General features: G+C 36.3%; 1 protein-coding gene across 3 annotated transcripts; it reads right to left on the bottom strand.

Annotated features, from left to right (window-relative positions):
• Window positions 1–1,605: 1,605 nt before the first annotated feature.
• On the bottom strand, window positions 1,606–24,584 carry LOC105052956 (ABC transporter B family member 26, chloroplastic). Of its 3 annotated transcripts, XM_010933942.4 has the most exons (18): window positions 23,878–24,579; window positions 22,843–22,970; window positions 18,299–18,341; window positions 18,123–18,167; window positions 17,911–18,033; window positions 17,722–17,825; window positions 15,913–15,967; window positions 15,739–15,809; window positions 15,437–15,539; window positions 13,496–13,706; window positions 12,366–12,439; window positions 5,233–5,289; window positions 5,069–5,143; window positions 3,128–3,202; window positions 2,755–3,036; window positions 2,590–2,654; window positions 2,461–2,521; window positions 1,606–1,978 (listed from the first exon to the last, which is right to left on the bottom strand). In XM_010933942.4, the coding sequence occupies exons 1-18, from the start codon at window positions 24,373–24,375 to the stop codon at window positions 1,898–1,900; spliced, it is 2,151 nt and encodes a 716-aa protein (XP_010932244.2). In that variant the 5' UTR covers window positions 24,376–24,579; the 3' UTR covers window positions 1,606–1,897. The 3 variants fall into 3 exon arrangements, 1 of the variants encoding a protein (XP_010932244.2); XR_012134701.1 differs by lacking the exons at window positions 1,606–1,978; window positions 2,461–2,521; window positions 2,590–2,654 and adding exons at window positions 3,964–4,080; window positions 4,171–4,302 and having other exon boundaries at window positions 2,981–3,036; window positions 5,069–5,289; window positions 23,878–24,584; XR_012134700.1 differs by lacking the exons at window positions 1,606–1,978; window positions 2,461–2,521; window positions 2,590–2,654 and adding an exon at window positions 3,964–4,302 and having other exon boundaries at window positions 2,981–3,036; window positions 5,069–5,289; window positions 23,878–24,584.
• Window positions 24,585–25,865: the final 1,281 nt, after the last annotated feature.

Below are 25,865 nucleotides of genomic sequence, written 5' to 3'. Positions count from 1 at the left end.
CCATCTTCCTGCACAGCGGCACCGAGATGGCAATCGACCCCTGTCACTGTCGTGGCGCTGTGGCGGCACCCCTCTGCTGTTGGGCTGCGCCTTCTATCCAATTGCATAGGCGATCTGGCCCTCCTTGACGTTCCAAATGTTGGCGAGAAACTCGTCCATGTTCATGGATCCGAAGGTCTTGCCTGGCTCTCACACTGTATTCTGGATCTCGTCCAGGGTTAGTGAGTAGATGGACGACTACCTCATCAGAGGGACCTCCATGTCAGCCCTCTCTCCACCTTCTTTTCTCCTTTTGAAGTCCTTCGACATCGATACCATTGATTCTTTTCTTCTTCCACTCCGGAGTGAAGATTAGGGAGAGACGAGAGGAAAAAAAATAGTAGAAAGGTGCGTTGAAAGATTAGTATTTAGCTTTAAGCCTCCATATATGTTGAGCCGCCTCTGCCGAGGGAATTATTAGGCCCCGTCAGAATTTGGCAGGATGTTCGGGCCCTTTTTATTTTTGCAAAATTCGTTGTGCATCACGGGCGGTGTAGAAATTCCGACGTGGAGTGCACCATCTGATCTGATTGGTCCACGTAGTCACCACTTTTCAAGCACATTTATGTGTAGATTATATTTTTCGTTTAAAAATTATATTAAAAATATTATATCTTTTAAAAAAATTATGACATTCTATATTATATCATGACATTCTGTGTCCATAATATACATAAATATCATAATTTTTTTCTAAAAAATATAGATATTTTTATTATTCAAAATTTCAAACGAAAAAATCGATCTGCAGACATTAAATGCGCATTGAAAAATGATTGGACAAAAATAACTCTCTCATATTATAATATTCAAGACCATATTATAATATCCGATTATATTATATCACAAAATATCATAATTTTTTCAAAAATAAAATATTTTTGTTATACAAAATATTTAAATAAAAGAATAATTTATAAATATTAAATATATATTAAAAAATAATAACTATATCAATGAATCGAATGAAAAATTTCACATTAAATTTTTTATATCATCGTGGTGCATATATATTATATATATTTATATATATATTATATATTTTTTTTTTTTTTTTTTTTTTTTTTTTTTTTTTTTTTTTTTTTTTTCCGATGAAAAGGAGGTGGCCCACCCTATGACTTTACGCATGGGCGTAACCACGTGTACGATGAGATCTCGCATCGTAGTCTCCTCTGGGTACACGTGTACGATGAGATTCGCATCGTAGTCTCCTCTGGGTACGGACAACGAAAGGAAAAAAGCGGGGTGGTGATTGGGCGGGAAAGATTTCCGTAGGAGAGATGTCATCAGTTTTTGCTCCCATGGGCATGCTAAACTTGCAACCTACCGGAAACGATTAAAAAAAAAAAAAAAAAACAGTTGAAGAATACGGTTAGCAACCCCATGCCGATAAATGGGGAAATCTCTTGTTGTCATTTATTGCAAATGGGCCGAGATTTTCACAGGAAAACCCAAAAAAGAAAAAAGAAAAATAGGTCAATAATGATTAAAAAAAGGTACAAGGTTAAATTGTTAACACTGTGGGATACCTGACAGCGTCAGCATAAAATTCTACAGTCTATTCGATGAAAGAAACTGGGGACACAGTATTCCATTTAAAAATTTCCGTAAAATAGTCTCTTATGAATGTTTCAAGGGAGCCTGGCCTCTCCCCTTAAAAAAATGGGAAAACCATTTCTTTCCATTGAAAGAATAATATGAGCATATATTTCATCCTAATTAAATACAAAAGAATGGGTGCCATTCTGCCGACAGAATTCTGTAGATGCCTTGATCCCAAATTGCTTCATCGTTCCGCTCTAATAAAAATTTGGGGAACAAATAGCAATCAATTTTCCAATGTCGATCGATTCAATAACTATGCAAATGCATCTGCTTGTCGTTTGGCTAATCGTGCATACAAGCCATCTTTTTGAAGGAGCTCCATATGGCTCCCCATCTGCATAAACACAGAACCAGAGTTGGAATCAGAGGGTTGGTGGCAAACGAATAAAACATGAAACTGTACTGTCGTGATGCTCCAGAACTCTCTACTTGGGTATCCGCTTGCTTATATTTGCCGGTCATCCTTTATGTATTGGGTTGTCCTGGAAAGGATTTGTGGTCAATTATGTCCTCTCTCTCACACACAAAATCCAGGCCCCCAGGAATTCTAGAAACGGGATCTATCTCCAAACCAAGAAGATTGGCTAGTGGATTAGCTTCATGAGAAGCATGTTTAATCTTAATAAACTTTTCCATCAAGTATATTGTGACATTTGGTCACCATATTTATCAGCATTACCTGAATGAATTTCATCACAGAAGGAAGGATGCTTTGCAACTATATTTCAGCATTAGAGTAGGAGACCATATAGTATCTAATTTCTATCATAGGAGGAATAATTATTATGAAGGTTTGCTGAATCATGGTGCACATACCTCAACAATTCTACCACTGTCCATTACAATTATTCTGTCAGCAGCTTGTATAGTAGATAACCTGCAAACATCATGATATGAGAATGACACTGAAGTATCTTATTAAAGGCCAAGAGCATTGAAAAGTACCTATGTGCTATGATGATAACAGTTCTTCTCAAATTGGATCGATTTTGAACAAGACGAAGAACCCCCTGAACCAAGTCAAATCCATAGCAGAACATTTTAAGTTGGAGTTAACAAATGCTTATATACATTAAATTCACTAGCTGTGTTTGATAGAGGAGAAAATACCTTCACATAGTGTTCACTTTCTGCATCAAGTGCACTGGTGGCTTCATCGAGAATCAAAATGGTGGGGTCTCTAAGAATAGCCCTGGCAATGGCAATCCGTTGCTTCTGGCCTCCACTAAGAAGAGAATCATCAACAAGGGTAGCATAACCATCGGGAAGAGACAAAATAAACTCGTGAGCATTTGCCTGCTTCGCAGCCCATTCCACTTGTTCATCAGTAACTTCCCTGGGGCACCCATATTTTATGTTTGAACTCACATCCATGCGGAAAAGGCGTGGTTCCTGCTATTGCATATTATAACATCTTAGAAGTTCAGATTTTCTTCTGAGAGAAAAAAATGTATATCCACAACAAAACGGAGTGTGTTGGGACCTGTCCCACGAAACCAATTCTTTCTCTTAGCCATTTGATATCCAGTTCTACTAGAGGTACTCCATCAACTAATATCTGTAATAAAGAGCAATATAACATTCATTTCAGATCCAGTAACATTTACATTGAATGAATAACTCAGAATAGGATTGCAAGTTCATTTTCGTGAACAATCAATTCAGTCAGTTGCACAGCAAAGGCTGATAATGGATGGATTGCCCCATGATTCAAGATGAATGCAACATAATCTGATCTATTTGTTGAACTGGAATGGTCCGGGTCTGAGTATTATTAGACCTGATCTACAATTTTTTTATTACCAGACCTGACTAGATCCAACCCCATCAGTTCAAAAATGCAGAAGACTGATCAATCATCAAGCAAATCCTAAGCCAATAGCTAGGGAGCAAATAGCCAAGAACATGGACCGAGGGTAAAGAATCTTTCATCTTAAAGTTCATAAAGGTTAGCTCTCAGTCATTTATGACAGTAATTGGGTTATGAAAGGTCATCGAGGCTTATGAAACTATGAAGATTACGAAGGTCGTCAAAGCATATGAAACTGATAACTCGATGGTAAGTTCCCTTTACATTGGAAGGAATAATGCAGGCAAGAAAAATTATCAATAACATTTATGATTTGGCCAAGATCAATCATAAAGATAATTTCTCTCATAATTTGATATCAAGCCTTTTAATTAAAATTAGATTGCTGGGTGTCTAGAAGCTTTAATATGTTCGGTACAGGTTTTAGTGAATTTCTAGGTCAAATATGCATCCCAAGCACTTAACTACAATATACAAAATGCAGGTATGTTTGTAAAAAAGTAGACAACCTGCCGTAGCCAATGCTTGGGGGGCTTGAAAATCTGACGGGCTGAGATAATCTAGATGAGGGAGAATCAGATTGTGCTTGACCACCAAAGAGTTGATACGGATAGCTCTTGTCATACTTAGACATCAAAAAAGAACCCAACAGCCGGGAATATATGGTTCCTTGGCCTAACAGTTATGATCATAGATGGATGCTTCATCTCAGATACCTTTGAAATTAAATAGAAGAGTACGAGTCTTCTACACTCCTGATGCTTTTCTATAAATCACTTTGTTTCTTCTATATTCCAATGTCTTATAACATTTCACCAGCATACTTAGTGATGATATGAATGATTAATCTGCAATAAATTAAGCTGTTGAAATCAGGCTAGGGAAATCTAACACAGTTAACTTTTTGCCTCATGATTGACATTTTCTACTTCTGCTAAGTTACATATCATAATGTTGTTATAGAAGTCCTTGTTCATGCATTATAACCCAATTTGATCTCTTAGCAAAGTGGAATCGAAAGCTATTATAAAATCTGCAATAAAAATGTTGGGAAAAGTACAGCTGTGTGATACTATTTAAGTTTAAGACAAAATCCTTGCCCTCTTAAGTTAATGGCATACACAAAGCTGGTATATGTATGCATTTTGTTTGAAAATATGTTTGTATGTGTCTCTACTGTGAAAATTTGATTGTTCAAATAATGAAAGAATTGACTTGAAATATGGCCGTTTTTGTTTCCAAAACATATCTAAAGCAGGCATCAATTTAGTAAAACGGCTTTCCACATTACACCAGTCGCTGATTTAATTACAAGCAGAAAAAGTCTTCCATAGTCCTTTTGAAGGGTTGCCATAATGATGCTGTATATTGAAATGAGTGCATTTGATGCCATGTACACAAAGATAGGCACTACCCGTGACTTCTGAAAACAAGAGATTAGCACAACTATGCAATGGCAAGCACGCATTTACAGATGCACACATACAGATAAGTATCTCATATACGTAGTAAATACAAGTAAATTGTGAAATCATACTGGTGACCTCTCCTTCCTAAGAAGGTGGATATTTTCCAAAAACAGAGCCACAAATCATCCAGAAGATTGAAGCTTACCTGACCATCTGTTGGTTCATAAAGACGAAGAAGAAGATTGACGAGAGTGCTTTTTCCACTTCCACTAAGACCGGCCTAATCCGAGAAGAGAAAAGGAAACAACTATATCCATAATGAAAAGTGCATGATCGCAAATGGCACAAATAATCATTTTGCTTACTTACAATTGCAACTACTTCATTTGGGTGAACTGACAGATTTACTTGCTGCAAAACAGGTACCTTTGCAAACATCAAATGCAACAAATAAGCACATATAGAATTTAGATGAGACTAAGGAATGCCCTCTGTCAAAGAAAAAAATCCTCACAAATCTGAAGCAATAACTCAAGATGATGACCCTTTAGGATGGAAATGAGATAGGTGTAATAGAAAAATAACAAAACAACTTTCAAGTAGCTTTTGCCAACTATGGTATACCATAATCTACTGCTTTATTGTTAATAAGAAAATGTAGAATTTGCATTCAAGCTAATCAAATCCAAAAACCTTTCAAATTCTATTGGAAGGACCAATTACATGCTTGAACATATACATAGCGATGGTCATGACTAATAAATGGTATTCCGTACTGATCCGAACCGGTCGGTACACCCCGTACCGTACCGTACTAGTAGGAAACCGGCATGGTTCAGGTTGATTTTTCGGTACATGGCCCGAATCGGATCATACCGGTCGGTTTGGTACGATACGGGCCTGAACCATGCGAAATCAGACAGTTCAGTCCGGTTCGGTGCGGTACGGGTCTGGTTCGGTATAATTCAGTGTAGTTTTCTTTTTTTTTTTTTTTTAGTGGTGGTGGGTGGAAATTTTTTTGATTTTTTTTTAATGTTGGTATGGGTTGATACGGTATGGTATGGTACCATACTATACCATACCCTAGCAAGAACCGATATGGGTCTCGATACCGGTTCCTGAAACCTTGCCGACTACAGGTGAAAATCATAATTTAACTTTCATCAAAGATTACTAAAGCACTCCTAAATACAAGAATGGTCCTAGACAAAGTTAAACAGCAGGTGGAAATCATAATTTAATTTTCAAGAAGATTACTAAAATACTACTTCTAAACTTAAATACAAAAATGGTCCTAGACAAATTTGAAAGAACAATTGGAAGTTGAAAACCAGCAACATAATAAAATAATTTTTTAAATCTGATCAAGTTGGAGAATACACATTAAATGAAATGTCCCTAATCTGTCATGAACATGAGATAGTACGTAAATGGCCACCCCTGCCATAACCATCATCATCTGTTATACTGAGGCAGAAGAAAGCACATCCCTTTGAAAGCATGTTGGTAAAGATTTATTAGTTCTTTTATCTTGCAGCTTCATAGATGTCGAATGTTGGGTACACATGTCCAATGAGAAATCCTTTTCATATCACCATTAACTTCATATTTCTCATCATCAGAGGGCACTCTGATAACATTAAGTTTCAATAAATATTCTGATGCAGCTCTCTTTTTTGAAATGTAATTTGCAATTTTCAATACCACAGAAACCTGAGAAACAATATCAGCAATCTGAATAACAGCAGCTTCCACAGAAAAATATCAAGAAATATCGACAAGCATCGTGTTCTTTGAGTGTACCATGAACTAATAGTGAATGGATATATTTCGACATTTTGATGATTAAAACAGGATCATGTATCATTTGTCCAAAACATTGGGCAACTAAAGTCTTATTTTCTGATTATAGAAGTGCATCAACTGAAAATTAAAGGTCCCTAAGCATGTAACCGCAAATGTCCTAGTATACACTTGAATTGTTTTGCACAATAAGATTTTGGGGTTTAGTGAATGAGTGCCCTTTGCAAAAACTTCAATGATATGGGGTTAGCGAATAAGAAAGGGCATCCCAGTGCACGAGGCTCCTATTACAGCAGGGTCTATGTGAGGCCCTAATTAAGGCCCGAAGGCCTATGGGACAGGGGAAGGGGGATAGATGAGGCGGGCCCCCCTCAACCATATTACTTTACTAGCTAGAATTCATTCTTCAACAGTACAGGAACTAGTTTAACAAAAGGAGTCTCGAACTACAGTGATCTGATACCTTCTTCCCTTGGTCTGGAAGGTTTCCCATATCCGAACAAGGCAAAGCCCTCCTCAAACACAAACAGACAAGTACAATTTATCCACCACAGGCTTCGCCAGAGGCTGGGGAAGCCAAGCCTCCGCTCCTATATAAGGTCCAAACTTACCCAATTCTTCCTCACTGGAAGATCGCTGCAGCTTGCAGCCATCACCATCTTTTCTTCCTTTCCTCATCCTGGTTGCTGATGGCTTAGGCTCACTGAGGCCACCAGAAATCACTGCCAAGCCCTTGCTGGAATCTCAGGTAGGAATCATGATCCTTTTTTATTTTCTATTCTTGCACGAACTCTCATCACTGACTGAGATTTCATCAAAAAAATTTAAGAATAAAAGGCCCAGTATATCCCCTATTTTTAGATCCAACAATCCTTTTTCCCTTTTTTAGACCTTCTCCACTACTGACGCCTATCGTCGGAGATCCTTATGCACTCTTAGCTGTCATTGAAGCCCACCGCTGGGGATCATCAGGATGAGGACGAAAGGGCCAAAATATCTATTTCTGACTGTTCCTTCTCTTTTTCCATCGCTAGCCATCGGTGGCCCTCGTCATTAGTCTTCCAGTTGTTAACCACCACCATGGCCACAGTTCTTCCTCTTCTTCTATATTCTTCTTTTGTTTTATTTCTTGCTCTCTCCTCTCTCTTCTTTTCTCTCTCTTCCAACTTCCTAATTTTTTTCTCTCTCAAGTTAGGGGTTGACCTTAATGGGGTTCCCTCTCTTGTAATCCACATTGTTCTCAGTAGAACAACCTTGACCCCTAGCCACTAGGTAGCGCATCAGCCTCCACCCTAGTCCGTGTTGGACCCTACTAACTTTGGCCATCCTCGATCACTACAAGCAACCTATACTGTGGTTTGACCTTAGATCAGATGGAATTAGCTTGACCGAACCAATTGAGTTGTTGGGCCCTACTATCTGACTACCCTTGTTCTTCTTCATTCTTATCGGGCATGAAGCCATATCCCTAGTAATACCTTAATTTTTTTAACTTTGATTGGTTTCTAAGACTGATAAAATAGGTGCTATTTTAATGACAGTGAACAAGTGATGTGACCTGCCTAACTGAAGTGGAATTTTAAAGCACGACGAGATAAGTAACCTAACACTTCAAAGCATGTTTTCTAATGACCTTAGAAAAATATAATTAATTTATTAAATTTGGTATGGTCTCTATTTTTTGTATGATTAAGCGAATCAAACATGCTATTATTACTGTCATAATTATTTAAAAAAAAATTATGTATTAGCATAAGATGAATTTTCAAAATTTAACTGGATAATTTATGAAATTTATTTTACACACACACACACATATTTTAGCATGGCTATGATGTAGCCCTGATAATGGGGATTATATGTTTTGTAATCTAAGAAACTAGTTTCAATACGGAGCCGTTGGTGATTAAAACATTGGTATCTATTATTTGGCAATTTGTGCACCCTATATCTGTTATCTGACTCATGCCACTGGGCTATATAGCCATAGCCTGATGTTGGATCTACTATCAGTTTATGAAAAATAAATTTTGAAAAGAAATATATGTATTATTCGAGATTTGATTTCTTCCCAATCAACAATATGTTATTTGAGTATTTATTCGTTCAACATGCTTAGGCACCACTTTGATGTATTATATTGCTTACTAGGCTGATGTAGCTCATTATTCTCTCTTTTTCTATTTTTAGATCCTGAACCATGATTACTCGGGACTTGGGGGAGTGCGCTAGATTGCTTGGACATACTTGAGTCATTTAGACTTTTAGTTTGGTTTAATTTAGCTTGGTCCAATTTAGTTTTGGATATTTTATTTGGATGGAACATCATGACTCATGTAACTTTAGGATATTTGTTATGAAAATTATTTGATTGGATCTTTATTAAATTGATTTTTCAAGGGTTGAAGAATTATTACTATTATTATTGCACTTTGATCAGTAGCCTTGTATGCTCGTCTGATCCGCTCTATAGATATGCAGCGTCTGTTATGCTCCGAGTCTGCAGCATGACAGAATTAGTGATACGGACCCTAAATTTTAGAATCTTTAGGATTCATCGAAAAGGTTGAGAGTTGGGTGAAATATGGGCAATGAGATGTCTCTATTTGCTTTCTTGTTAATAATTTTGTATTATTATGCTTGAATGTTATTTGTGATGTTTGTTTTATTTTTTACTGAATCAGAATGCTGAGTCACCATGTCTGAAGACAAAGCCTGAATGAAATGATTGGGGACTCTTGGGGTGGAGCCCCTACTAACCAAGCAGCGAGATAGGGCAGCATTCTGATTTAGACTTTATTTACAAGCTTTGGAACCCCCAACCATCTCATTCAGACTTTGTCTACAGGCACGATGAGGTCGTATTTTGATTTAGTAAAAAATAAAACAAACATCACAAATAACATTCAAGCACAATAATACAAAATTACTAACAAGAAAGCAAATAGAGATGTCACATTGCCTAAGTTTCTACCCAACTCTCAATCTTTCTGAAAAATCCTAAGGATTCTAAAATCTAGGACCTGATACCACTAAATTTGTCATGCCCCTAACCCAAAGCATAACAAATGCTGCATACTTGCGGAGCGGACCATACGAGCATGCAAGGACACTGATCAAAGAGCAACAATACTAATATTTCAATCCTCAAAAAATCAATTTATTAAAGATTCAATCAAATCATTTTCATAACAAATATCTTAAAGTAAAATGAGTCGCACTGTCCCATCTAAGTAAACTATCCAAAACTAAATTGAACTAAACTAAACTAAACTAGAAGTCCAAATGACTCATGTATCTCCAAGCAATCTAGCACAGTCTCCTAAATCCTGAGCAATCATGATTTAGGATCTGAAAATAGAAAAAAAAAAGAATAATAAACTACACCAGCCCAAAGGGCAACATAATACATCAAAGTGGGATCTAAGTATGCTAAACAAATAAATACTCAAATAACATATTACTAACTAGAAAGAGATCGAATCTTCAATAATTCACATATTTCTTTTCAAAATTTATTTCATAAACTGATGGTAGACCCACCATCAAGCTATGGCCATGCACCCCAATGGCACAGGTCACATAACAGTTGCAGAGTGCACAAAATGCCAGATAACATATACCAATATTCTAATCATCAGTGATTTAGTATTAAAACTAGTTTCTTAGATTACAAATCAGCAGGTCCAACGTATAATCCCCATTAACAGGGCTAGTCATAACCATGCTAAGAATATATACATATATACAATAAATTTTATAAATTATCTGATCAAATTTTCAAAATTCATCTTATAAGAATACATCACATATTTTAAAACAATTATGATAGTAATAATAGCATGCTTGATTTGCTTAATCATACATAAAACAGAGAACATACGAAATCTAATAAACTAATTATATTTTTTGAAAGGTTATTAGAATACACACTTTGAAGCGTGAGGTTACCTCTTCATGCTTCAAAATCCCACTTTAGTTAGATGGTCACAATCACTCATTCAATGTCATTAAAATACACCTAATTTTATCATTGTCTTATAAACCAAACAAAGTTTAAAAAAATTGAGATACTACTGGGGATATGGCTTCATGCCCAACAATGATGAAAAAGAGTAGAGGTCGCAAGGCAGTAGGGCCCCAACAATCCAATTGGTGTGGTCAAGCTAATTCCATCCGATTCAAAATCAAACCAAAGTATATGTTGCTTGCAGCAATCGAGGATGGCCAGATTTAGTGGGATCTAGCAAAGACTAAGGTGGATGCCTATGCGCTACCCAGTGGTTAGGGATCAGGATCGTTCTATTGAGAACATGGGTTACAAGAGAGTGACCCCCCTAGGGTCAACCCCTAACTAGAGAGAGAACTTGGAAGGGAGAAAAAAAAAGAGGGAGCAAGAAATTAAAAAAAAAAAGAAGAATAAAGAAGAAGAGGAAGAACTGCGACCTAGTGGCTGTAGTGGTAGTCGACAGCCAAAAGACTAGTGACAAGGGCCACTGCTAGCTGGTGATAGGATGGCTGATGTCAAAAAAAGAGTAAGCAAAAACAAGGGTTTCAGCCCTTTTGTCCTCATCTTCATGATCCCCGACGGTGGGGCTCTGGTGACGGCCGAGAGTAGCACAAAGGACAAGTCCCCATTTCCGACAACAAGAACCGGCAGCGGAGGTCGGAGAAATGGAAAAAAAGGGTTTTCAAATCTAAAAATAGGGGCTAGATTTGTCCAGCAAAATCTGGACCAACAATGAGGGTTCATGCAAGAATAGAAAAGAAAAAAGATCTTGGTCCTCACCTAGGATTTCGGCGAGGGCTTGGCTGCGATTTCTGGCAACCGCAGTGAGCCTAAACCATTGGCAACCAAGAGGAGAAAAGGGATAAAAAGAGGGCCATGGCTGCGGCGATGTTCCCATGAGGAAGAACTGGGGAGGTCGGGGCCTTATATAGAAGTGGAGGCTAGGCTTCCCTAGCTTCTAGCGAAGTCCATGGTGGAGGACTCATCCTCCTCCGTCTGTGTTCAAGCACGGCTCTACCCTATTCTGAACAGGGACAAGCCTTTAGGGCTCTGTTTGGTATCAGGACAAACCAAAAAGGCTGACCCAATTTGCTGGGCCTTACATTCTCTCCTCTAAAAAAATTTCATCTATCAAATTTGACATACTTTAACTGACTCCGAAAGTCAGGCTGAGCATAAGCAGCATTTAAGGATGGTTCTAGAAACTCTAAGACAAAAGCGGTTATATGATAAATTGAAGAAAAGTAAGTTTTGGTTAGGGAGGTTCAGATGTACGGCACCTTACTCCCATTTGTGGAGGGGTTGTTTCCATATTTCAAATCTATGACACCTAAATCACAATGGAGCAACCTTATTATTGCACCAAGGCCCACCTTTATCTTTATATGCTGCTAATATTTTTTTTTCATTTTCTTGTATCAGTTCTTCTTGCTGACTGAATTTCCTAAATTAACTACATGCATCAATGATTTCTTTCATAGGCCTAACATGACAAAACATATTTTCTAAACTAAACATTCACTATTTCTTTCTAATGAAATTCTTTTTAAAGAAAAATCATTCATAGAAGAAGAGAGGCAAAATGAAGAAACATACAAAATCACATACATGTATGATGTATCCTGCATGCATAGCAAATTGCTTAAGAGAACAACTGGCACACACTGATATACAAGGATGGTCAACATACCATTAGCCTTGAAGGATAATGAAATGATATATTAATGAAGTCTACATGCCCTTCCAGCTTTCGTAACCTCCGCCCTGTCATTATTCAGAAGCACCCTAGTTTTACATTAAACAATACGTGGTGACTGAAATTTTCACTTGAAATATAAAAAAAGTTTAGATAACAATTTCTAAATAATACAAAATTATTTTTATATATAATTATTGAGAACACAAATAAAAATGAACATCTACCGATTGATTCTGAAAAATTGCTGCTTTGAGAATACAATATTTTGTCCTTCATTCCTAAGTTTCCAAAAGTTTTTTTCTCATGATATTGTGGTAAAAGAGGACTAAGAGAATAATGTCACATGGAAGTTAGGATTCAAGTCCCAGCGAGATATCCCACGAGACATCGAGACAGAGTACCATTCTATATGTCAGGACAGGGCCATCCCGCTAGTGTCCCAACATTCCAATCGGGATGCTTTGGGATATCTTCTGTCCCAAGTGTCGGGACAAGACGGGACAGCGGTGCATCCCATTCCATGGAAAAATCAGGATAGCTCTATCCCATGGGATTTAAAATTTGATGGAAGAACCAAGGCATAAGACCATAAAGTGAACCGTTATTAGTTCTTATTTAAGCTATTGGCAAGGATACCAAACTACTAAAAGTCTAATACAGTAGACCACCTGATATGCAAGATGTCTTTCCTTCTCTGTGATGTAAGCATGCTTCAATTAACGAGAAATGAAATTCATAGCAAGCACTATTATTGTTAGATGGGATTAGCGATGGAATCATAGAAGAGAAGGATATCATAATGGATTCAAATCACTTTCTTTTTTGATACTGGATAGAAAATAGTAAACAATATCCAATCTAACATTGCATGACAGGTGTTAGAGAAAAGACATTATAGAAATGAATGGCAAAAGACAGTTTTAATTGTGTTTTTTCATTAGAACGGTCCTATAATATTGGTCCAAGACAAGCTTGGGAACTACACTAAGAAAAGCAATTATGGACATAAATGAGAAATAGCATTGAAAGTGATGGATTCCATTAGCTTTTAACAAAGATATAAGTACAGCTAAATCAGGTCAGAAGGGCTTTCAAATGGAAGAGCACTGAAAAGTGCTTGCCTTGGGATAAGAACTGGTTGCTAGGTAATAGATCCATTAATTGAAAGACCTTTTCGCTTGCTCCAATGGACTGCATTAGTGAAGACCAGTTGTCTCCCACCCACCATGTTGAATAAATCAACCACTCAGAGTATAGTATAAACTTTGTCAGTTGTTCTGCCGTTATATGACCAGATATGATAGATATTCCTCCTATAAGCACAGCAATAACCTATAACCATTTATTTGCCAAATGAAAAAAAAAAATCAAATATAAGTATGTAAGAACTGTTACAAACAAGGAAACATGGAAAGTTGTAAAACATGCATACAAGGTTACCAAACAATCATGTTTTTGCATATAATCAAAAAAGATAATATTGTAGCATGCATTTTGTTATATGCAAAGCATCAACTATCAACTTCTAAAAGATGCATTACAGTTCTTTGTCAGTCTATTAGACTAAAGTGCTCGATAATAATAACTATTCTATGCTATAAACATAAATATATGGTGATGTATCTACCACTTCCAGATCATGGCTGTTTTAATTAGTGCTAACATTTTGTGACTATTCCTTGTATGCAAAGGCATTCAACTCAATGGGATTTACATAAGAGTTTCTAAGAGTTACTATCTAGGATCAACTGCTCTATCACCCATCCCTGCTACAAAATTGAAGCAATACATGGTAACCTATAAACCTCTATTTTTATTGCAAACAGTAACCATAGCATCCTGGTAAAGTGATACAAGCATGCATTTAAAAACCATAGGAATGGGATGATACTTTTGGTAGCATATTGTTTCAACGGAAAACCAACACCAGTATGCATGTTGAAATGCTCAAACCATCTATACCAGTACATACTAGCCATACTGGTGGGTACCTATAGCTTTTCACTCTTTTTGACACTGTTAGATTCAGTATGTGCCATCAATACTACTACTGTTCTGATACTGTACCATTCCAATGGAAAAACAACACAATGTTCTGTAAAATATTTAAAACCTTGGGTTTGACTATCACCAGCCATCAGAAATTAATGAGTCCATAGAATTTTTATTCATGGTGAAGAGAACAATTAAAATTAAGAATTTTAGTGGTGAAGGTATCAAAATTGGTGCCAATATGTAGCCAGGTGTAACGATTAAAGATAAGGAAATTCTTATTGCAACTAGTGACTAAGCCTAAAATGAACCATGGATCTCATGTATGCCACTTGTCATTTGTCAGACATGAAAATAGAATATCTGATTGTGTTCAGAACCTAAATTTGAAATCTCATCTCATGTCTAATAGCATCATTTTGCCATGAGACTTCGAAGCCCAGTTAGCGGGAAGGGAAATTTAACTCAATGGTTATGCAAATTTAGTTTACAAAATCAGGGATTTATTTTCCAAGATCTCCCCAGGTGCAGAAGTCTTGAGGAAGAAAGAAGGAAGGTTCTGATATATGGAACAGCACCATTTACAAGACACAAGATATAAGTCAAAGAGGCAAAGCAATAGATCATTTTAAAATACAGATTGACATCATCTATGAAAGTATATTGAACGACGAAAGCACAAAATGTCTTTCAATATCAATTTAAAATACATCTAAAAATGACATTCCACAATAAAGATAATAATAGAGATGGTAATGTTGTCATGTTTTGTATTCATGCATGCATGGCACTAAAATTCCCTATAAGAGGGTCAAATCCTATTCTAATCTATGTATTGGGCCACAGCAGTTAGTAACAGAATCTACTGCATTCTTGCAACTTATCCAACCTTGCTCCTCAAGAATCAGTTCATACATGTGTGTGTCTGAGTGAGCATACAAAGCCATGACATCTGCTAACGAAATATTAAAAGATGAAAACACCAAGCATGTTCAGTCTCCTTATATACATAGTCAAGAATCAAGATAATAACAGAAAAAGGCTTTTTAAAAGCAGCAAAGAAACAAGACCTGGGTTGAATGATAGAGAAAGTTGAAGCTTGAACTCCAAAACCCAAAAGCCATGCTTTGTCGCAAGTTTACATTAGACAGGAGCCCCAGCCATTTTATGTATCTGTCACAAATGTTAGTGCAAACCATAAGAACTGTGATACTATCACAACATAAAGAGAGTGAGATATCTCTGGGTGTGTACATGCACCCACACATATGCTCAGAAAGAGAAAGAGAGGGAGAAGATAGAGGGTGAAAGGAAGAGAGAGAGGGTAGCCAGGGTTTTGGGGGGGGGAGGGGGTGAGAGAGAGAGAGAGAACCGTCCAAATTCATGCTTCTCCATTCCATATACTCGGACTGTCCTCACCAAAGAAAATGTTTCTTGTGCAACCTTATTCAAAAAAATAGTGAAAAAAAGAGAAATTGGAGACAATCTAGCAAGAGTAGATGTATTGCATTTTGAAGTACAATACAACAAAGAAGAATGGTCATACTTCATTAGCGCATGCAGTAAGCTCTTGGATTAATTTTGCTGCTTTTTTTTGGTACCTATCCATTAATAAAATGATCAAACTAAAAATCTCATTACTGTCCACAAAATGTGCAAGCAATAGCCTCAACACATGAAGAATTAACTTACGGAAGATATTCAAATTAGAGGCAGAAAAGTGCATAGTACTTGCAAGTAGGCGACCAATTATATAACAGAGCATTTTTAGGATCACATGATCTCAGTGTACTCTATCCTATAAAAGCTCATGTATCATATGTTTCTAGAATTTTTTTGGCAATTTCTGACAAAGATGTATTAGGTGTAGGAGATGGTTTATTTGAAAACACAATACAATAGTTATATAATCATTCCAACAAAAAGTTGATCATTCCCATTCACTAGTCACTTTCTGTAAGTTAATTCATATTAAGCAGGAAAAACTGAAGAGTTGTTTTAGTAGAACCAACCTCAATATGCTTCACTTTTCAAAACCAAACTGTCTCCAATGGAGGTTGCACCACAATGATCAAAAGATAAGAGTATGGGAGTGTGGGAGATATAGAAGTAACATCAATAGCATGAGAGGGAAAAACTTAAAAGCCTCCATAATAGAGTAGCTTGTTGCATGACATTTTGCAATAGAACCAATTTTTGAAGACGCTGGCAGGTCAATCCACCCAATTCGTCACCCACAGGGCACAGTAGGTCGAGTCACCTCTAAACCCAAAATTTTCACTCCTTTGAACCCACTGATTTGAGTGATTCAATCATTCAGACCACCAAGATCAATCGAGGTATTGACCTACACAGTTCAAACGTCCAATAATTTCTTATCCATTTCCGCACCCCATTCCTCTACATTTTTTTTTAGCCTAAGACCCTCTTTTTATCTTTCTCCTTCTGTCCTATTCTCTTCTTTTTCCATAATCAAGCCGGCTATGATTCAATCGTCAAAGGAGGATCCCATATAGTGGTGGTCATAGATTTCGAAAAGATCATGGAAGGAAATGTGAGTATGCAGCAATCACATTATTGTTGAGGGGCACATTATTTTAGGGTCTTTGGCTACTTTCTGTACAACAAATAAATGTGATAATGTATACTTGAATGTTGTCAAGTAAACTTAATAGAAACTACTGAACTTTTCCTTTTAATAAAAATTTATGCTGGTGGATGCAATACCTCCTTTGCTCTATTTCATTGCTGTTTTATAAACAGGAAACTGGTGTTTGTTTTGTTCATTATTTTTCAAATCAAGAACTCATAGTCGAGACCAACAGAAAGAATGCCAAACCACTAATCACTGACATCAAGATCCTAAATTTAACTCTTTTAGAACTTAAGCACTCGATTGTTTATAGTTTTACCACCTTGCAGTCATACCTCCACATAGAAAAGTTGTTAAAAGAATAAAATAAATGAATATGATTTTCCAAAAATCAGATACAAAGTAACATTAAAGAAGCTGTTACAGTAATATACATAATGCAGTTCATAAAAATTTAAAACTTAAAAGCGTTGCATCTTTTCCTATGAAAGAAATGGCATGTTCAATTGAAAAATAGTGTAAGAAAATATTGATAAAATTATTGGCCTGATATCTTTGATGAAACCTCCAGACAATCTACACGTTAACTCATATTAATCATTTCTAGACTCGAAGGTGAAACTTGAAAATAGTATAAAACAAAGAGATAAGGTTTGAGCCCTTTTAACTGACCCAAAAGTATGAATTTCAGAAACTACAGGAGTGGATTATTATGTTCAGAGAAATGTAGCCTAACTACATTAGAGGGAGACAATTTCTTACTGGCCATGAATGAGCATTATTGTTGCCAAGGCTGAGCAGATCAGCAGTGTAGACAATGCAAGGGGCCAGGATAAGATAAACAAATATATTAATGCACCTGTGCCCTGGAATAAACTCAAGAAAAGTAAATAGAATTGCAAAGTAGCCAGCAACTATAAAATATGAAAATTAAACTATATTACATGCCACCTGAACTACATTGCGTGCTATCAGATTAAGATCATTGCCAAAGACACGAGATACTTGCTGACAATCTGCCCCAAGTCTACTAGTCAAATCACCAACTGTTTCCTCATCGAAAAAGGAAATATCCTGAAATGAGAAAAATTTATACAAGGAAAAACTGGGAAAAGATCTCTTGAATCAATTAATCCTGAATTTTTTTTCAATATAATTTGGACCTGAAGAAGGAGGGCATCATAGAGCTTTTCTCTCATTCTCCTAACCTGCAGAATTTTTGAAATCCAATTTTATAATATACTTCTCCTTGTGAATAATCCACTAATTATAAACAAAGAAATCACAGGAAACCTGTTGTGGAAAGCAAAAAGAATTAGGAAAATTATCAGGCTTTTACCAATATCATGTTAGCAATGCCAAAACTGCAACTTCGTAAACCACTGCACATCATGTCCGCAAATTAAAAGTCAAATTATTTTATAAACTATTTATGAAAATCAAACTGACATTAAGAAGCAGGTCAAATAATAAAAAATAATCAACAGCCATAGAATTAGAAACAGGGAAGAAAACAAATATTATGTTTTTGTATAGACATCATTTATGCCAAAAAAATGTTACTATGTTTTTAGCATTTCAACCGAAATGCAATGATACAGGTCGATACATGTGAAGCCTTCTCATTTGAGACCACGCAAGTACCCCAAGAACCAATGCACATATAACAAACTAGTATTTCTGTATGGATTCTTGACATTATTGTAAAATTTGGAGGCACTAATAAAAACAACCCTATTGGAGTTCTTTACAAATTTTCTGTTGTGCTGATATTCCAAAAAAATAAATGCATAATGGTGTGAAACCATGACGTCGCATCTCGAAAAAAAATACTAAATTTAAATTAAAAATATAATTAAACTTTAGGCATTTGAAGACATTATAAAGTGAAATGTTTGATGACTTTAGAACTATCAGAAATGGTTACATGCTGAGAAACTATTAAGAAAATTTCTTAGGTTCTAGGAATCTGGAAATGGGAGGACAAATGACAATTAAGAGAATGAAATAATTTCTACTAACATGATGCAGATCACTATGGCCTCAGATGCACAGCTATCAAGGAATAACTTGGGCACCTAAAATGACTAGTGCTTAGCATGAAGTTTTCATCATTAGGGAACTCATGGAGCTACATCAGCTCATTATACTTTATGACAGAGAAATCTGATCATAAGTTGTGCAATAAACCTAATCTAGGACTATGTCCAGACCAGATTTTCATAAGCCACCCAGATGCAACACCAAGTCCTATCAATAACCAACTTAAATGGATTTGATTAAAAGTTCAGAATGACTCAGCGGTGCTGTCTGATCTCATAATGACTATAATTAGAGGCTTAGAGCAAAGATGTGCTATGTAAGCAAATCCATAGTAACTAAAGGAAGCAACAAATTTATAAGCGACAAGTTTTATGGCTATTAACTACTCCCAGGACCTAGACATTACCATGTACTAATGTAGAATTCCTATACAAGCATTGCTTGTTGTACTTGTTTCCATATCAATCATGAGTCGAAGCATATCATACCATGCAGGTTACCTTCCAAGGGTCAGTTCCAAGGACATGGCTTTGCTTGGTTTATGTATGTCAGTGTCAATAAGGACCCATACGAACACACATGATAAAACAATGCATACCATTCTGTGGTGCCCATATCCAACTGGTAAATTACATACTTTAAAACAAAAATCAGCATGTAAAGGCACCAAATCCTTGCTCCAATATTATGTCCACAGACAGAAATGGTCATCATGCATTACTCGACTTTAAAAAATGGTTGGATAAAACTATAGAAGCTTTGTGTTGGGATCGATAAAAGGAAAGGGGCTCAGGCAAGCCCAGATGATGGACCTAATCTATTGTCCAGGTGACCCAATTTTGCCTAGCTAATGGACATAGCATAAAGTCGCTTAATCATCCTTGTTCAGCTTCTTCATTAATTTCATCAAATTCTCATACTAATTCATTAAATTAACAGTGGTGACTGTAAACAAGAAAAAACACTTTAACATTAGTGTAGTCTGGGAAATCTGTGATAGACTCATAAATGAAAGATGCTAAGAATAACAACATTTATCCTTTTTGTCTAAGCTTGATCAGTAAAAATTGATGTTCATAATCAATCATTCATCTTGCCAGAGGAGAAGGTTTGGGTGTTAAATGAAGAACTTTTGTGGCTACTTGTGCAACATTATTTTTTTTCCTTTGAGTACAATCTGATTTTCCTTTGGTGATGTATCTTACATCGAAGCATTCATGTGCCATTTATTAAGGAGAAAAATGTTACAAGGAAATACCTTATAGGTACAATTCATACCCATATATTATAGATAGATAACACACACACACACACACAATTTTATTTGCCTATACAACTACATATATGTTCATGCATCAATGCATATTAATACATAAGCATATATATGCATCATTAAATGGACAAGCTTTAGCCACAGTTTAGACATTGTAAACCATGGAATACTGTACCGCCCCATACCGTCCCGAACCACCCATACCGTACCATATCGGTCTTGTACCGGTACGTCGTCTCGAAGCGTATTGACATTACCATACCGTATCGAACTGTGTACCGATATTAAGCATAATTTTACCAGTACGGAGTCCGATATCAAGACGGCGAATTTTGTTGTAAACCATTAATATTTGCAAAGTATGAAAGAACTACAGTTTTTTATTTAGGTCACTAGTAAGATAAGATGCAACCATGGGTCACTCTTTCATGATGACCATTTGCTACATTGCAATTCCTCCAGCCTGCTATATCTTCAAACGGTCTTATGGAGATCAAAATAGCCAAACCATAACTACTGCAATCATAGCCATTAGTACCCTCCATCAAATTATACCAATATTGTGTATATCATTTTACATGGAAACCTTGATTATATACCAATAATAAATATTAATTTGGTCAAAACAACATCAACTCAGTCAAGTGGGAGGCAACTGAATTCAGGTTTCACATCTATGAGCATATTTTTATCCTAAAATAAATAAGTGTCTTCAATGGAATCCTTGTTGAACTACTTCAACCCCTCCCTTATACTACCATTGGAACTCAGTGAAACCCAATCAATTCCCTAGATGTGCCATATGGTACCACCATTGGAACATAGGTTTGACACCAAAGATATTGAATAGCATGGTAGGCCATATCACCTCGGATTGGCCGATTTGGAGCATATCAAACTGAACTGATGCAAAACCAGGATGGTTTGCTTTGTTGACTCTACAAACAAGCCAAACCCCCACCAATTGATTAAAAAATCCCTGCACACCCCTCCCCCGAAAAAAAAGGTGCCGATCATCCCCCCTCCCCCTCCCTGCTCACAAGGGAGAAACACCCCCTCCCCCCCCCCCAGTGCTCGATGATCACCAATTAGCATCCCCACTCCTCTCTCTCTCTCTCTCTCGCACGCGCACACTCACTCCACTAGGATTAGGGTTACGATTTTTCTCAGCCCTCCCCCTCCCTCCCTCCCTCTCTCTCTCTCTCTCTCACACTTTGCTAGAGTTAAGATTAGGGTTTAACCCTCGGCTCTTCGCCCCCCCCCCTCGCCACCTTCTCTCTATTCCTCTCTCCTTTTCTCCTTCCCCCCCTCCTCCCTATTTTTGGTATGGCCTGAAATGGCACAATACAAGCCCATATCATATCATACCAGTAGCCAGCTGATACAACCTCCAATACAGTTCAACAAACCTTGATCAAACCTAATACATAGCAGGTCACCATGCACTTAGGTCAAGGAACCACTTGCAGCGTCTAAAATCTACATCTACCAAAAGTGGTTTCACAGGATGGATTTGCAAGATTGATTGGTTTAATATGCAAAACATCCATATGTCAATGCAAGGTCTCCACCTCAATGATTTAAGGATGGAAAACTCAGTGTACATTGTGATGACTGTATTTGTGAGGAACCCAACACAATCCATTACTGCGAACAAATTTTAAACATTTTGAAACAGCCAACCAGTACTCTTTGTCGTAAATGAAGATCCAACCTCTTGGATATCCATAAGATGAAAACACTTATATGACTATTCTCCAATTCTAAGATCACACTGTACAAAAATCAGAATATGACTTTCTTTTTTAGTTGCAAATGGGGTCATGTTATTTAATAGTACAAGAAGCGTAAATGTCAGTTGGGTGACTAGTAGCTCGGCCATGAACCTAAATTAATTTAAATGTGTAAAAAGTTGAAAGTGGCCATTTATGAAGAACACACACAATTTAGTGCAGCCTAATTCTGGTTAACTGCACAAAGAAGAGAAAAACTATATGTAGCCCAAGCTAGCAGCTAAAAAAATGGACGCTGAAACAAGCAGCTGATAACTGACATGCAAAATAGGTCTCGTAAGCACAGTGAACAAAATGCTGCATTAGATGGCCATCATATAATAAGAATTGCTACAAAAAGTTTCATGACGTGAAAGAGCTATTCTGTCATTCTAGAGAAGTGAAATGTGGCTAATATATGGCTTTCTATTACAATAACCAGCCTTGACCACATAAGCATGCATCATCGCCATACACTACAATGCATCAAGACTACACATAGAAGAATGGATTGATGTACACAGAATATAAAGTACAGTTCAAGGAAAAGCATTGGATTGCTGTTTGTGTTTTTTTAAGAACAACATGAATGACATTAATTACTATGTGAGTGAATAAATCTTAGAAAGGGGCTATTGCTGTTGCATCAACAGATTTTTGTTCATTTGTAACCATAATTGCCAGATATGAGATATCAATAGATAGCATTTATGTTTTAAACTCAAATTTACTTCTGGATGAACCCCTCCAAGTATTTGAAAGAGTAACAGGATAAGACTCATACAAGATTAATACCTGCATATTCCAGATGCAAAACACAACAGAACCAGCAGCCTTGCATTTCTATAGAATATCATGCTTTCGCCACTTTGTGCAGAAAAAATAGATGCTGCTAAGAAATGTGGTATCGATATTTCTGAGAGCTGCAATAACATAAAGTTAAACAGAGGTTAGTAACAAAGCATGTTGCAAAGAGTTGAAAAGAAGACATTTATGTTAAGCATTAGAGAATATTAGTTTCAAAACAGAACGCAGCATTAAAGCATTACAGAATGGCAAAGGTCATGCCATTATATTTCTTGCTATCATAAGCAAGGACATTAAGCAAGATCTTGAAAACAAAAGACAAAAATAGCTACCAACCAACTTATAATGACTAATACAAAGATGTCTGCCCGACCAGGTTAGGTAGACATGGATACATTAAATGAGTGGGTACAAAGCTAGGAAAAGTTATTCTAAGAGTTCAAATAATTATGACGTTTTCTCTTGTGATATCGCTCAAATCGCATAGCTCACTATAAGAATATTTTTTTTAAAAAAATTTCTTCATTATGAAATGTTTGAAATGAGGCATATCGAAAGCTTCTTCACCATATTACCGATCAAATCCAAAAAACAAAGGCATATAATGGCACAAGAAGAAGATTGCACGCTAACACTACCACCCATTTGATTTGCTCACAAAAAGGCATTTCTTTGATTGCAATTCATAAAGTTCTTTATATACATGGAGACAACTCACGGCCTCATAGTTGCAGGCATCAATTCCTTCATGCTATGTGCATCTTTTATGTAACACGAAACCCAGCAGAAAAGGGTTTGATAGTAGCATCCAAGAAGGCGAACAAACACACATACAAAGAGTCTATTAATGTTATATTTTCCCCAATTTATACAGTTTCCATTTTAAAATTCTGATTATTTGGGCAGTCCAAAATCAAATCCATATTAACTCCAACTACAGCAATATATCTATCAATGACGAAATCAAAATATGATTTCGGTTCAATCAGACAAGACGAGATAAATGTGAAAGAAACACCATACCGCAGCGATCATTAGGCAAGTGAATGCCAAAAAGATAACCCATCTATCGCTGGCCACCAGCATCCACATTCGTCGAAGAGCAACAATCACCGACACACCCTTCTTTCGATCTCTTTTTCCTTCCTCTCCACCTCTTCCTTCTTCTTCTTCTACTTCAAGATTCCACCAGCTTCCACCGGACAACAGGGAGCGAAGAAACACGAGACCGGACAACACCCTCCCACGAAACCCCGCCTCGCTGCTCTCCGCATCGAAATTCTTGGTTTTCGTTCCAGAATTTTGTGGGTGAGCGAATCCATTGAAGGAGGAAGAGGACGCTTTAAGAGGAGAGAGGCGGAGGGGTCGGTGGCCGGAGAGAAGACGTAATGGGTGAGGAGGGGAAGAGGGGGACTTCTTGATGCTGGTGGTGACCAAAGATAGAGGCTTTCGAGGGGAGGAGAAGGAGAAGCGGCAGCACGTACTGGGGTTTATAGCGGTAGGAGCGGCAGCGAGAGCCATAACGCCTACCGGTAATCGTAATCCTGAAAGGTGGAACGGATTTGGGACAACGGCGGCTTATTGCACTCCAAGTCTTCTCGGTGAAGAATTCTTTAATGTCCCTGCCGTTTTCTTGGAAATTAGGCAAGTTTCAAGGTTGAGATGATTTGGGCTTGCAACAGCCGCTTCAATGGGGTTGCCAATTTCGGACTCTGCCAGCAATTTGGTTTTTAATCCGAGGACTCGTTTGGTTGATGTTAAGTGGAGCGCCCGGGGGGGGGGGGGTGGGGTGTGGGGTGTGGTTTGGGCTGTGGAATTTAGGAGAAAGATGCTTTTTTTTTGGAAGAGATGAATTTTGACGGCGCTTTTTATTTATTTATTTAATTAAAATTTATAATTAAAATTTTATTAAATATAAATGATTAGTTAAGATGAAATATGGAATAGTAATATACGTAGGACTGATAAAATATGAATCGATTTATATTCAACCCATCATAAACAAGTTTAAGTTTAGACTAAATTGATTTAGATCATAAACATATCAATTTATTTAATCTATTTAATATTTAGATTGAATTTAAATTTTAAATATCTGATTTATTTAACCCATTTAATATTCAGATTGGATCGAGCCAGATAATTTGTTTAATCTATTTAAGATCTATTCAACCTATTTAAAACCTGCTTAATCTATTTCTAACCTATCTAACCTGATATGTTTAACCAGTTTAATCTATTTAAGACATGTTTAACTTATTAAAAACCTACTAATCTATTTCTGGCCCATTTAACCCGATCTATTTAACCCATTTAATCTATTTAACATAATTTAACCTGTTTAATAAATGGATTAAACGGGTCAGATCAACTTAGATTACTTATTTAATAAATAAGTTGGATTTAGATTTGATCCATTTAATAAATAAGTCGGACTTGGGTTGACGATTTTTTGATCCGATTCGCATTGATACAACCCGTATCCGACCGATCCGACCCGATTGCTATCCCTAAATATATGCCAAGATATCCATCTTCTCTTCCATACAGCATTAATATAATATAATATTAATATTATCCTAATATTAATATTAATATAATATAATATTTATTTTAATATATATTATAATATTTATAATATATTAATATTATTTTGATATTTATACTGATATAATATTATATTTAATATTATACTTATATCTATATAATAATTTATTATATTAAAATATTAATATTACATTAATACATATATATTAGTATAATAAATTATTATGATCTAATATTATATTATAATATAATATTGTTATATTCATATTAGTATAATACAATACTATTATTTATACAAAAATTGAGAGCAAAAAGATATGCCCTTATATTTATTAAGAGCATAATGGTTATTTTATATAGTTTTTCTAGAAAAATGGATGCTCAACCAAATATAAGCCACTCTGTAATAAATTATTTTTTCATAGTCTATCAAATATACTAAAATTATATTTTAAGAAAATAAT

This window comes from Elaeis guineensis, chromosome 10 (assembly GCF_000442705.2).
Source record: "Elaeis guineensis isolate ETL-2024a chromosome 10, EG11, whole genome shotgun sequence".
Classification (NCBI taxonomy): Eukaryota; Viridiplantae; Streptophyta; class Magnoliopsida; order Arecales; family Arecaceae; genus Elaeis; species Elaeis guineensis.
Note: the sequence above shows the minus strand (reverse complement) of the source record. Positions and strands in the feature narration are given on the sequence as shown.